General features: G+C 36.6%; 1 protein-coding gene across 2 annotated transcripts in view; it reads right to left on the minus strand.

Moving 5' to 3' along the window:
- pho (phoenix) overlaps positions 1–12679 on the minus strand; it is a 37619-nt gene extending 24940 nt beyond the window's left edge. Inside the window, exon 1 of one of the 2 annotated variants that reach the window (XM_048210313.1) lies at positions 12150–12679. In XM_048210313.1, coding sequence (XP_048066270.1) covers positions 12150–12382 — 233 coding nt within the window. In that variant the 5' untranslated portion in view covers positions 12383–12679. The remainder of the gene's footprint in view (positions 1–12149) is intronic. The other variant, XM_048210314.1, reaches the window with a different exon arrangement.
- Positions 12680–15633: the final 2954 nt, after the last annotated feature.

Here is a 15633-nt window from a genome sequence, read left to right on the forward strand (position 1 = left end):
TATTGGACTCACTTCTAAATAATCCACGGTCAACTGTTGATGGTATCATAAAGTGGAAGCAATTAGGAACAACAGCAACTCAGCGACGAAGTGGTAGGCCACGTAAAATCCGAAAATGACTGCTGTGCGTTTTTCTCAACATATAGCACGTTCTGAAAAATACGTTTTGTCAAAAAAGGCAATATTGTCGACAGTCAAGGCATCGCAAGTTCACATTTTACAGCAGAAACCAACAAGCACCCTTGCTGTTTGTGTACACAACCCAATAAGTCTGTTTTAGCGAATCAGCACACAGCATTTAGGTCAGGTGATAAGGCTGCTAGTCACTACGAAAAGATGCGCTAGCTGAGGGGAGTATTGTCAAAGCTGACTAAAAGTGATTGAGGATTTATAATTTCAACTCCTGCAACTCCTTGTACACCATACACGTCTTACATGCTGAAATCTTGTTTGTCCTTTTGCATTTGTGTGCGTGCATGTATGAGTCTCTGTGTGTGTGTGCCCATCTGTTAGTGAGTGTTCGTGTGTTTGAGTGCGTTTTAAATGCAATTACAAAGCAATTACTTGGTTTTGTTTAACTCTGAAAAATGAAATGGAGTTATCTGCTTTTGCCAAAAAACAAACTTTATATATATATATATATATATATATATATATATATATATATATTATATATATATATATAGTTTCAGTGAACTTTAATTTTGCAAGTTATCTATTTTTATTATTATTATTATTATTATTATTATTAATCAAAACAACCCAACTGCATTTTGAGCGATATTACATGCAAAAAAAAAAAAAAAAAAAAACATGATTTATGAGAATTAATAAAAAAAACGTTATCCATTTTTGGCAAAATAACTCTTCATATCTTGGTATTTTAATCAGCAAATTCACCTAGTGCTTGCACAAAGCAAAAACTGTTTTTAATTGCTGATCTCAGAGGAACCCGATTATACATGGATATGTTCTACTCTCTGAAGCTGAAGGAATCTCAAGGCTAGAATATCCTGCACTCTCTTTGCATATTAAAGGGTTAGTTCACCCCAAAATGAAAATTATGTCATTAATTACTTACCCTTCAAAAAGATCATAAAGTGAGCAGTTTAGTCCAAATTTTCAGACCTAACCTAACTAATTTTCTGAAGAACCTAACCTAACCTAACGCACAAGAACAAAGTTCTTCCGGAAGCTCAAATGTGCTGCATAACACACAGTGTTAATTTTGACAGAAAATTTTGATTTAGTTTTAGTCAGTCTTTTGACTAAAATTTGTCATATTTTAGTCATCGGAAATTGTTTTAGTTTTATTTTAGATTTAGTCGACTAAAATCTAACTTTGTTAAATTGTTATACATCAAGTAAGCTTTTGTTCTAACAATACACAGATCCAATACACTGATATACATCTGATATTCTCCAAATTTATGTTCACTTAAGACAACTAACTGGGCTTTACTCGCCAAAATGGACATTTTTATGACCATTCAATTGCAAAAAGACAAAAGAGAGCTCAATTCAGTACTTTTCAGGGATTGACACACTTATCATTGAGGTATTATTATAGTTTTTGTTTAAAATTTAGATAAGATTCTTAGTTTTTCTGCTTTCATTGTAATTTTAGTTAAAAGTTTTAGTAATTGTGTGTTTATGTCTTTTAGTTTTTGCTTTTAAATGTCTATATAATTTTTTATTTCTGTTTTAGTTATTTTAGTATATCAGGTTAAGCTAAAGCTTGGAAACTAGATGAAATAAAATAAGTTTACATTTTTTATATATTTATTTTTTATTTCAGTTAAGGTTTATTTCAAGTAATAAAGATTTTTATGGTTTTAGGTTTAGTTTAGTTAACTATAATAACCCTTATACTTTTAAAATAAATTGAATATGTCAAATAATGTTCTTAGTCTTTCCTTCCTGTGACAGAAGATACAGCAGTTTCCTATTTGAATTAAATAGAATTTAAATTAAATAGTTTATTGTGTAAAAGTAAATAAAGTAATAATTTTCGTTTTGTTTTTATTCGTTGACAAAAATTACAGTAGATTTTAGTCAGTTTTAGTCATTCAAAGCGCATTTTTACTTAGTCATCGTCTTGTTTTTGTCTGTGAAAAAAGTTAACATTGGTGAAATGCAATCTCTTCTAAACTGCTACACCTTGTGAAAACATCTGGTAACGCTTTAGATTACAGCCCAGAAAGTACAGCATAATTACAACGTATTTACAACATAACTTCCGGTAATTATAAGCATGGGCGGCATTGGGGCGAGGGGGGCAGTTGCCCCCCCATAATTTTTTCCGATGTGAGCCGTCAGCTCGTCGACTACAATTTGGAGCGGTTAAGGCCCGGGTATATTTAATTTCCCGGGTACCGCTCCGTCGCTCCATCTCGCACAGTTGAGCGCAAGCCTTTCAAAGATACTCCTTTGCCCATAAGCGCGGAAAGAGCATGGTCACAAAAAACGCGGCCACTATTCAGAGAGTCAAAGCTAGTCCACAGTCTAGTAAACGTTTCTGAAAACACATGAAAAACATCATGAGACAGGAGACATGCAATACTGAACATTGAACGGTCCATGCATGTGGATTTGGATAAAACAGTTAAACGCTTTGATGCCGTGCCTGAACACCGTTTATCCCTTCACAGTGGCGTATATCGGACGGGGCACGCAGGGCTTCTTATTATTATGCTACTTTTATTATTAAAATAATATTGTAATTAATTTGCCCCGCATAACTGATGCGCTGTGAGGATAATAAAAGATTAGTTGGATACACCTCATTTAAAAAACAACTTGTTTGTTTTCGTGTAATTTTATAATTTTTTTTCCTCACTATGGACAAAGTCCCTTTAAGACAAGTCATTTCACTCGGCGGCCATCTTTGAAACGCCTCTCGGGCATCCTGGGCATCATGCAATCTCTTTGAATGAGGAAACATCAAATCCTCCACAACTGTTCGCCAACCTTACGATTAAATTTCATATTTGAAATCACCAATGAAATCTAACAACAACCGGCTCATAAATTTAGTTTCTAAACGCTCGAATCATGACAAAAAAAACGATTTTTCAGGCTGGATCAAGCTAATGCGCATGCGCAGACCTAAATGACTGACTGTTTCTATAGAAACCGGTGATTCTAACGGCCGCTGAAGTGACGCAATGACTTTACCAGTCGGCGATTGGCTCTTATTTAGAAGGCGGGACTTATTCCGCCATATTGCGCGTTACACTTTCTCCCGAGTGACATGTCTTGTGTTATTCTATAGTCTTTGCTATGGACCACAAAAGAAATATTAAGAAAATAAATTAATAGTCTCTAAGAGGATATGCGCCGTTAATAAAGCGACAGATGCCAAAAGCTCAGTCAGTTTTTACTTTCAGTTTCTGAAGCAGCTGCGGCTCTGTATGGGCAAGTGAGGCAGCGCCTCACCAAAATATTCATCCTAAAATATAGGCCTACTCCTATGGACACTGAATTAATAATAAATTATAAATGTGTTCAGCATTCTGCAAAAAATATTTTTCAGATTTTCTAGACTAATTTAAGTCGTAAAGTGAGCAGGATATTTTCAAATGTAGCGCATGGATTCGACAGGCATGTATTCATAATACTAAGCGGGGAGCCCTTCCCAGCTCTACAGTGTCCCACAACTTTCATATGTAAATCTGTGGTGTAAAATGGAACTGCAGCACCCTCTCAAAGAGAGCCATTGTGGCAGATTTCTGGCTGCCCCGCTTATTTCCACGTTAAACACACCTCACTCCAAACCAAGACGATATCAGTCCGCTTCAGATATGTGTCTGCATCAGATCAGTAACTGTTTGGCATGTCTGTTCTTCCTATGTGGAGTAGCGTATCAAATTAATGAGAGTATAAACCCTTTAAATTAAACATGCTCATGTTAATAGCTTTTATAGTAGTTCTGTTGTTTATGTTTGTTCTGAAAATAGACTTTTTTTCACTCGAATTCCTACATAATTCTAAAACAATATTCTAAAACAAAATTCGGAAGCAATAAATACTACAATTCTAAGATTCTGTGTGTTGTGTTTACTAAGGTCTGTCAATCATCATTAGAGCGCCACCCTCAGGCTGAATAACACAAGGAAAGTGTGTCTGATGTGTTCAGCGATTAGGATATAAATCTTTCAAAATGGTTATCATAAACTAGCGCTAACACCCAGAATCTGCCCTACCTATATTTATGGCAAGGAGCCCCTACTGTTCTGTAGTGAGACTTCACCCGCATAACTCTCACGCAAAGTTGGCACATTGTTTGTCTGATATCAACTGGCTCGGCTTCATGGTGTAAAAAGAACAAGCAAACTTAAACTTGTTTGCTTAAAACTTCTGCGAATAATTTGCTGATGCAGGTACAAAAAGCAAAAAAACAAAAACAAAACAATTCTTTCCCCTCCTAACTCGAGAGTCAAATGTCGCCCATGATTATAAGTATGTGTAAGTATAGGGGAACAATATCTAAAGTCAGGGGAATAAAGGGGTAACCAGGGAAATTAACAGTGTTGGGGGTAACGAGTTACAAAGTAACGGATTACAGTAACGATATTACTTTTCTGGGTAACGAAGTAAAGAAACGCATTACACTAATAATATTGGTAACTACACTACTTTACTAGACTATAGGAACGCTCTTTCCTGCGTTACCCAAGCTGTGTTTGCCTGTGTGTAAAGTTCTGTCTGTTTAAGTGGTGCGTGCATGCGTGTGCCTGTATGTGTGCCGTTGCCATAGAAATCTGCTGGAGCGGGAAATGGAGTGAGACAGGGGGTTTCGGCAGGCCCGGCGCCACGAGGGGGCAAAAGGGGGCATATTGCCCCCTCAGATCTGATTTGTGCCCCCTCAGTTTCAATTTGTCCCCTTTCACCCGATCGATTTTAACTTTTTTAACGTGTACGATAACACCGGTGTGATGAGAACGCTCAATACGCTAAATTCAAACCTGCTTTCCCGCTGCTGGCGCTGAGCCAGAGATTGACGCGCTCTGTGCTTTTCATATTTCACAACTAAGTTTTCAACCATGTTTATTTGAGGTTTCAAACGTTTGAATGAGGACTGGGCTATATATAAAAAAGACATTTATATTTTGTTAAATGCAGATTCCATACACTCATATGGAAGCTGCGATAATCCTTTTAAGTTTACTCTCTTATCCCAGTTCACCAGCCACTTACGTTTATTTCGGGAAAAATTGATGAATTTATGTAATGTAAATCCGACAGATCCTCTGTTTTATCAACTAACATGATCATTATAAAGGTGTTTAAACAAAACACATTCACTTCCACATATATGACAATCGGAAAATATCATATAATTCATGATATAGTTAACAAGTTTGTGAATATTTTAAGTAAAAAAGGAAAAACAAAATAAACGCGATACCTGTAGCTTGGCTGCATGACGCGTCGCCAAGGAATGAATGTAAAATAATGTTCTAAAAAAACAGGGTTTCCCAAACGGGGGTTCGCGAGGGAATTGCAAGTTGATGACAAGCAATTAATTAAATTATACTTAAATCATTACAAATCAAACTAATCGACTAAATAATAATCAAATAAAAAAAAAAAACTAAATTTGGCAACAAAACTTAATATTTTATTTCTTTATTTTGCATGTGACCAAGTTACAGAACTGAACGCATCTGCTCAATTCAAAGTGGGCTGAACGAGAGTCGCACTTCACTTTGCCTATTTCGCCTCACCTTTGACTGAGCGCCTATTTAAGCGAGTTTGTCTGTATTGTTTTGTTGTTGGGTTTTTTATTAAGAATAATAATAAACTCATCATTAATGAACCCATCATTAAAATGCATTCACTGGCGTTCATAACCGTGTGCGTGTCCACTTGCGCGGTGCCGTTATGAATGCCCGTGCGGCCGTGAGCATTATACTTTCACTTTTGAATTAGCGATTCAAAGCCTGTGTTTTGAAACTTGTGTGTTGACACCATTTTAAAATGACCCCACAATAGCCTTCTTTATCCTGTTGTTTCTGGATTTTACGGTGAGGCATATTTCTTTGTGCAGACTGGGTTATTGTTCTTTCATATGGTTCAATATTTATACAATAAACTCTATGCAGAAAGGTTAAGTGATGATAGGGCTATGATGTTTGTCCATGTATCTACACGGTAAATTAAGAAAAAGTAAAGTAAAGTAATAAGTAGTGAAGTTACTTTTCAAATGCAGTAACTAGTAAAGTAATCATTACAATTTACAGAAGTAACTAGTAACTAGTAACTAATTACATTTTTTGAGTAACTACCCCAACACTGGAAATTAATTAAAACAAATTAATCATACTGTAAGTGTTTTAGAACTAAGGGGTAGGCTACTTATACTAGGGATTAGGGATGGGCGATATGGCCTAAAAAAATTATCACGATAATTTCAGGTATTTATTGCGATAACGATACCAATGACGATAATTATATATATATATACGGACGGCCTTCATATTTTTTCCGTCATTTTTCAGCAAGAAAAATAAGAAAACAAACCATTTAAAACAAAATGAACTGGATTAGAAACTGAATTATTTAAGTATAAGTATCATAACTTTATTATCATAAATATACCTAAACTGTGTGCTTGTAATCAAACGCATAATTTTATTCTGGAGACTGAACTCGCGCTCTGCTGCCACACTGGAGCGCGCTCACCACCTACTGGGCAGGGGTGGGAATTACATTTACAAGCTACATCAGCCTCAGTAATCTGACGGACGGCCTTCATATTTTTTCCGTCATTGCTAAAAAACAACAACAGTTAACGCGACCTCATATATATATATATATATATATATATATATATATATATATATATATATATATATATATATATAATGTCGCGCGATTGTCATGCCGACCGTAACAGCCCTAACTGTATCAAAAAGTAACAATCCTAACTATGTCTTCAGATAGTTTACAAAATATATCTGACGCAGCTCTCCGTGTACGCGCTTCGGATGAGTACACATAAATCTCCTCACAGCGCGCGCAAGTTCTCTTTTGCGTCTTACAGTTGAATGTTTAAAGTGGCAACTGGCAAGGTTTAAATGAGTTTAGTTTAAACAGTAGCAATGTGAGATGTTCAGGTCTCACCTGCACTCGCGCGCTATCAAAACCCGGGTGATGATGGCGTGAATGACATACGGCTCATTCATTGAACATTTGTTTATAGTGATTACCGTAGTTTGCTCCACATCTGATTTTCTATAACCAAACCAGTTCCAAATTGTGAAGGGAACTCTTCGCTTAACAACAAGCTGCTCCTCAGCCTCACGTCTTTCGTCATGCTTGTTTTAACTCCACACATGAACAGTGAATCGGTCGCGCACGAAATAAGTCAACAACTAGACTTATCGTAATTATCGCGAGGAGACAAATTTTTATCATGAGGAGAATTTTCAACGGTATTTATCGCAAACGATAATATCGCCCATCCCTACTAGGGATGTGCAACAGCAACCGAGTACTCGAGTACTCGACCGTGACAGCGATGATCGATATGTATTTTTTCTTTTTTCTCCTGATTGGTTATAGTAGCACTTTGGGCGGCGCCCTGAGCTCCGATTGTTTAGCTTTTCACAGCATGCGTCAAAAGACGCGAGAAGAGAGAGAATGGCCTTGAAGTCACGTAGTGATGTCTAGTTTCACTTTGACAAGATAGATGAAAATACAGTTCAATGCAAGCTGTCCAGCGCCAAGCTTTTATCTTGTGCTGAAAATATCCTTTTAATTCTATTCGTAATTAATTTAGCAATAATCAATGATTTTCATATTGTAAAATAACATTTTGGTTGATCAGAAAGTGCAAATTGAATCCAAAATATTGCTGAAATATTAGTTGCACTTTTTAAAAAACAATCAGAGTTACATTTTCAGTCAAGCTAACATTTGCATTCCCAAACCTTTGCAGATGAAAGCTATAATAGCTATATCTGATTAATCTAATACAGGATGCGTTGGGTCGGGATATCAACATTTATTAAGATGCTGAATGCGCTACATATCAGTGTTTAGTTTCATGCTCAAATGCAATGCCTGATATTGACTGAGTTATTTGAGATGGTCATATTGCTTTTAGATGTTTCTTTAAAAAAATAAAATAAAATAAAAATACTGATGTTATACTAATGCAGCAGTGCATTTTTCGTCATATTTGTTCAATGGCATAATTCGCATATGGCTTAGAAAACGCGCAAGCGATTTATGGAATCACTTAATAATGTGATTAAAATAAAGTACAGATCTGCCATAAACATGGCATTATACTGAGAACTTTATAGAAATCTACAGTAAATTCTGTCCTTACCCGTTATTCATCACGCTGTCATGAAAGCACGCGCTCTCTCTTCTCTCTCGCTATAGCGCGTAACTTAAAGTTCACTGGCATTTGCATCCTTTTGTGCCGATACAAGTTGTAATGTTACGTCTGATTAAGCGGTTGCTAAGGTACTCTGGTTGGTTGCTAAGGTGTTGCTATGCGGTTGCTAGGGTACTTGGGGTGTTTGCTAAGGTGTTGCTATGCGGTTGCTAGGGTACTTGGGGTGGTTGCTAAGGTGTTGCTATGCAGTTGCTAAGGTACTCTGGTTGGTTGCTAGGGTGTTGCTATGTGGTTGCTAAAGTATTTGGGGTAGTTGCTAGGGTGTTGCTACGAGGTTGCTAGGGTACTCAGGGTGGTTGCTAAGGTGCTGCTATGTGGTTGCTAGGGTACTCTGGGTGGTTGCTAGGGTGTTGCTATGCAGTTGCTAAGGTATTTGGGGTGGCTCTAGATAGATAGATAGATAGATAGATGGGTTTATTGGATTAGAAATAGTACATAGAATGGCACTTGAGTCTAATTGAGTTTTTTAGTCTAATGGGCTTCCATAGTTTAAATTTGAATTTTGACAGTTGGAGTTTGAAAGTCTTGGCTCATTTGAACATTCTGTAAATGAAAGTCAATGGGATTTTTCAGAGCTTTAACAGTCATTTTTAGGAAAACCGTAAGTCGGATCAGTTAGAAAAGATATAGCACACTAAGTCAGAACAGTTTGAAGGTCTGACCTGAGTTTGGAGTTTGTAGAGTAAAAGCTCTAGGAGGAGTTAGAGTCAGAAATTTTAGTCTCAGAAGAATAAGTTTAAGAAGCATTTCAGTAAGTTGGCTTTTTCAAGCCAACTTAAAAATAAATTAAAAAAAAAAACGGACGGCATCCGACATTCGCATGACTTTTCGCTTGAGTTTCTCGGAGTTTATCTTTTCATGTCAGAAGACATTGATTCATCCATTGGGGTCGTATGGATTACTGTAGTTATTACTGTAGTTATTACTGTGTGTGCTGCATAATGCTTCGACTTTTTGGAACACATGTTATTGCATTATAAAGCATTCCCAGAGATTTTTTTTTTTCTAAAAAACTTTGTTCATCTGAACAAGGAAAGTCATATACATCTCAGGTGGCATGAGGGTAAAAGATGAGTAAATGGTGAGGATATTTCTGGGTGTACTGTATTTTCTTATAATACATACAGAATTTGAAGAAAGAAAAAGTAGAAGAGGAACAGGATGAGGAGGAAGCCAAGCAAGAGAAACGAATAAGACGTGTTGTAAATCTGTTTTGAAATAAGTTGTTTTTCAAAAAAAGGTTTCCAAGTGATATCAGATTGTGTGTATACATGTTCAATTGACCCTTCGCCAGGAGTTTGATTGACAAGTGATCTAACCAATCAGAACGCCGAATCTGCCATTTTGTCCGACAAAGCAGTCAGGAGTTAGAAGATTAACCTCGGTGGAGTTAAACTCAAAAAATTGTGTGTATTAATGTCTTTCTGCGTTTGAAACAACATTCCTTCTCATGTTCATTCATGTTTATTTGATGCTATAAATGAACTAGTAGGAAGAGATGACCGGTTTACAAGCCTCTTGAGCTGAGGCGATACAGCGATCTGTCACGACCATGGTCACGACACACTAAAGAGCCACAAAACGTTTTTTATTGTTTGAATTATTAAAAAAAAAAAAAAAAAAAAAAAACCTACACAGTTTGAAAGCTGGGACTTTGTTTAATATCATAAGTAACCTCCTTTGTCTTGTCTGTCAACATGTTGTCAGTATCCTCTTTGCTCCGCTATGTATTTTTCACTGCGTGTGGCGTGACAGTGCCACGGCTTGTCGGACAAAGCAACAGTAACTAAGGGGGGCGGGTCTTTGCGAAGGGTCAATTGTATTTACCCTTTAACTACATGATACAAGAGTATTAAAAAAATGCAATATTGTAGTTTTACTTGCCTTGAAACACCTCAATTGGTGCACTTTTGCAATAAAACCAAAATACTGTGTAAATGCACTGATATGTAGCCTACCCCGGAAGCCTTTATATATGTACACTATTATTACAAAAAGGTGTGCAGTGTATGTTCTCGCTAAATTGCTCCCAAACGTAAGATTGTTGTCTATGATAATAGTTTAAGTACCCCTTAGTTCTAAAATACTTACAGTATAAATAATTTGTTATTTTCCTGGTTGTTACCCCTTTTTTCCCCAGACTATACATATTGTTCCCCTATACTTACACATACTTACATTATAGGTACAATATAATTACTCGAAGTTACGCTATACATTGTAATTACGCAGTACTTTCCGGGCTGTAATCTAAAGCGTTACCCAACATCTCCATTATAACTCAATTGTTGGGCAGATCCCAAAACTTTTTATTGGAGGCATTAATATTTTGGACAATAAATGTAACAATTTTCACATAAGAAAGAGTCTCACTCAAAGTCGTAGTCGTTACCCAAAAGCAGTTGCCTCTATTGATAAAATATGGTCAAAGAGTAATAAGTTTTTATTGCCCAATAAAATAAAAGAAGTTCATTTCAAAATATTGCATAGACATTATCCTTGCAATGCTTTTAATAAATTCAAAGACATCTCACCACTAGAGTTGTCAAAAGTACCGACTTCAGTACCAAGTCAATACTGACATTTTAAAAATGTGATGCTTTGTGCACTGTTGAGTGGATTCGTAAACACCTCTGATTGGCCATTGTGTTCACGGCTCATCGGATGTGTCTGTGATTGGCTTCAATGATCAATGTTTCAAAAACGTTGTAAATAGTCATCAATGACTTATACAGATACACACGGGAGTGTTTAAAAGGCTTTCAAACGCTCCTGCTTTCAAATTCAAACACTTCCGTGTGCTTTTAAACGCTCCCGTGTGTTGATCATTGTAGCCAATCACAGACGTATCTGATGAGCCGTGAACACAATGGCCAATCAGAGGTGTTAACGAATCCGCTCAACAGCGCTCAAAGCGTCACATTTTTAAAGATTTCAGTACCGATTGGTACAGAAGTTGGTACTTTTGACAACTCTACTCACCACAATGCTTTTTGCAACACAACCTGAAACCCTCTGATCTTCTTCTTGGACTTTTATACTGGTTCAACTACAAATGACAACACATTAGAAGTAAATAGTTCTCTTTGGGAAGTTTCATTTACATAAAGCGAAGTCTATTAAGCCCTCTTTTGAGTTTTTTTTTTTTTTTTTTTGTAAAGACTTAATATTTTATGACTCATTGAATGTAATTACAAGAAATAAGAAATGTATAAAAACATCTATTCTGAAAAAAGTTAATTGCATAATGTAATGCTTTACCTTGTATGAAACAAGAAAAATTATGAAAATGGCTGAAGACCAAAAAATTGTCTTTTAAAAATGTGTATGAAAGATTTGTTATGTCAGGCAGTCCGAGCTGGTGTGACTGAGTAGATTCTTGGACTAATTTGCATGTTGAAGGGATAGTTCACCCAAAAATTAAAATTCTGTCATCATTTACTCACTCTCAAGATGTTCCAAACCTTTATGAGTTTTCATTTTTGGGTGAACTAACGTTATCCCTTCAATAACTCTGCTTATACTAAATGAAGCAAGAGTTACATTCAAGCTGTTTTAAGGCATGAAGAAATTGTTTTCACAGTAAAAAAAATGTTTAAATCTGTAATTTTGATTATCAAAGATTAGCTTAAGGGATAAAAAATTATTGACCGCAGGGGGAATTTACAAAGACGATTAAAAGCAACACAGCCGTCTAGTTTCCATTTCCATTCTTTTTTTCTTTTTCTTTTTTTACCTGTCCGAAGAAGATTTGTGGACTGAAGTATCTCTTCTACCCTCCAAGGTGCTGGTGAACTGATCAAAGCATGCATTGATAGAACACACAACATCAGGCGGAGGAGTTTCGAGGAACAGCTCCGAGTGCGGGTCCAAATCGATCAGATCACTAACGTGCGAAACAACCGGTACGATCTGCTGCGTGTTTGGCGACTCAATTTCCGTCCTGTCGTCTTCGCTTCTTCGAGCCATGGTTATTTAATCTAATACTATTTGACATGAGAATTGTCATGTGTTCGTAGATTTGCGTGATGTCGATTAACACCGATTTGTGCACCTCTGACGGGCGCTTATGAGGCACGGGCTGTTTCTGCAACAGATTAAGCCTGAACACAAAAGTACTGGTCAAAAAAGAAACTTAATCATGTACGTTATCAGAAAACGTTTGCCTCTATGCCATACATATCCACGTGTTGCACGATTCTGTTTTCATAAGGCGGGTGTCTTCTTCTTCTTCTTCTTCTTCTTCTTCTTCTTGGTTTTCATGGCGGTTGGCATACAATTTCAAGGTGCATTACCGCCACCTGCTGGTTAGGAGTGTGGGCCAAGATCGAAAACCCTTTTCCTAATACCTATATTCTTTTATCTAAATCAGTCATTTTCAGATCTAGTTTTTAAAATAATCGAAATATTCATCATTTGAGTTTCTTTGTAATATGTATGTCAAATCAAACTTCATCTTAATTCTTTTAAAATTGGAAATCATTATTCTTCTTTCACTATCATATTTTGAACATTTCATTATAATGTGGTCCACAGTTTCTTGATTACAATGTTCACATTTTCCTCTTTCATGGTGGGCATCATGTAGTTCCACCCAGGAAATACATCAGCTGAAGTGTTTGGTAAAACCACGGGTAGGAAGCGCGTACACACGTCATCGTATGATCAGTGAAAAGCATAAAACTCTTTACAACGCAACTGCAAATGTTTTATTGAAGCTGTAATCTATTAAATACAATTAGATTAAATTACAATCCTTTTTATTATACAAATGTGTCATTAAATGCATACAAATATATAAAATTATAAAAAGCATAGACTGGTTCATGGGCTTACAAACATCATCGCCCCTAGCAGCAAACCATTGAAATTTCGAAATGGTTATGACGTAACGAAGTCTCGTTTACTGAAATCACACGACTTTAAGAAGAGGCTCGTTTGAGATGAGCAAATTCTGTGCAGAACCGATCACCGGTGATCACCACGAGATGCATGCCGGTTAGAAATGTGTCCGAGTGGAGCGCTTTGCTCTGATGTCATGCTCACGTGTGTCAAAAAAGTCTTGCAACAGCGAGGCAGCCGCATCAGATTCTGCATTCAGGCAGAATCGTGCACCGACTGCGCTGATCAAAAGCACGATGGGAATCGACTTGCTGACGACACAGCTTGAAGGGATAGTTCACCCAAAAATAAAAATTAACCCAATGATTTAGGCTACTCACCCTCAAGCCATCCTAAGTGTATATGACTATCTTCTTTCAGATGAACACAATTGGAGATATATTTAAAATATCCTTAGTCCTCCAAAGTTCATAATGGTTTTGAATGGGGGCCATGTTTTAAAAAAATGCATTCATCAAAGTAATCCATACGGCTCCAGAGGGTTGATAAAGGCCTATTGAAGTGAAGGGATATGTTTTTTTGTAAGAAAAACATGCATATTTAAAACGTTCTAAATTCAAATACACATACTGCGCAAGTCAATTTGGGCGGAAGAGCAACCTTTGAGCCATAGGCGCCGATCCCGAAATGGTCGAGCACCCACGGAAAAAAAAAAAGATATTCTCCACTGATTTAACCAATGAAATTCTTATGAAGCTTTCAGACACAATTATCTTCACCTTTTTATAGTTTATTTGAGGCCATTTCTATTGCGTTATTTTAATGAAAACTGTCGAGAGCGCACTCAAGTAGGCTAATGTGCGAGCAAAAATCTTTCAAATGAAACTTCCAGTTGACATTAATTTGTGGTAAATAAGAAGTGATCTGGCGCTGGAAAGTGTTGTCTTTTAAATCATTCCGCTGTTATTAGTGGCGGAACGTTCTCTTGAGGCTCGTGCACAGTCACACACAGACAAGCACGTTAACTATCGCTAAAATGGTGTTGCTCCAACTCTCTATTCTTTCCAGCGAAATCATTGACAAAATGCAAACAAACGTGTCTCTGGTCTTGCCTCTTTAGCTATACCAGCGTTTCTCAAAGTGTGGGGCGCGCCCCACTGGTGGGGAATAGAGACATGACAAGTGGGGCGTGACAAACGAGAGGAAATTTGGTTATTTTTGTGCCCATCTCTATTAAACTTTTAAACGGTACGGTCTCACATATGGGAGACCGTTCAGAGACGTCACTTAACTACCAGATTCAAACTGTGCTTTCGCTCTTTGGCTGGCGCTGAGCCAGAGACGGACGCGCTCAGCAGCGCTTGTCATTTATCACAATTATTCAGTGTTTTCAACAACATAATGATTATTTTAGGTTTCAGACATTTAAATATACATAAGTACTAGTAAAACAATACATTTAGAATTTGTAAAGTACACGTTGATGTCTATGGAAGCAGCAGTAACAATCAATTCAAATATAATTTGCCGACGTGTTTTATTCATATCAGATACACATTGTGTAAGTAACTATAAAGTGTACTATAATCTCCCAGATCACCGGCAACTTACATGAATTTAGGGAGAAACTGATGAATTCACATGCTGTAACTGACAGGACTCTCTGAACAGCTGCGCAAGCAAACATGGCGGCGCCCATCTCGCATTATGGATGAAGATAATTTATTAACGTTTTTAAACGACAAAGCACATTCACTTACACATACTTGATAATCGGAATATCAGATAGTTGATGACACGGTAAGCAAGTTTGTGAATATTTTGAATAAAAAAGGAGAAACTAAATAAAAGCGTTAGGCTAAGCATGACTCGTCGCCATGGAAACAGGGGAAACGTTCTAAAATAATGGTCGCGTAAAGAAAACTCAGCTAGAATAATATTCAATTTATAATAAATTATAATGCAAAGCGATATAATTGCACTTTTATTTTCTCTATTTGAACGTTTTAATGGTGTTATTTTATGTTACTATGTTTTTAAAATGTGATGTTAATAAAATAAATGTTAACATATTTTTACAGTTAAACTTGAAGCCTAGTTTAGCAAAATTAAAGCAAAAGTAAATTTCTTAAGTTAATTTGTCATCTCTATTTTTTGTGTTTATTTAAAATGAGAATCTGATATTATTTTAAACTTCTGTTATTTAACAGTTGAGGTAGTTCTTTAATGCTGATCTAACAGCCGAAGACACGAGCCGGGTTTAAATCGCAGTTGCGCAGGTGGGGCACGTTGTAACACTGTGTTACAATGTGCCCCTGTGGGAACTATGCTATTCTATTCTATACTTTTATTAATTCTATTGAGAAAGCATGAGAAAA

The sequence above is a fragment of the Megalobrama amblycephala genome, linkage group LG12, assembly GCF_018812025.1.
Source record: "Megalobrama amblycephala isolate DHTTF-2021 linkage group LG12, ASM1881202v1, whole genome shotgun sequence".
Classification (NCBI taxonomy): domain Eukaryota; kingdom Metazoa; phylum Chordata; class Actinopteri; order Cypriniformes; family Xenocyprididae; genus Megalobrama; species Megalobrama amblycephala.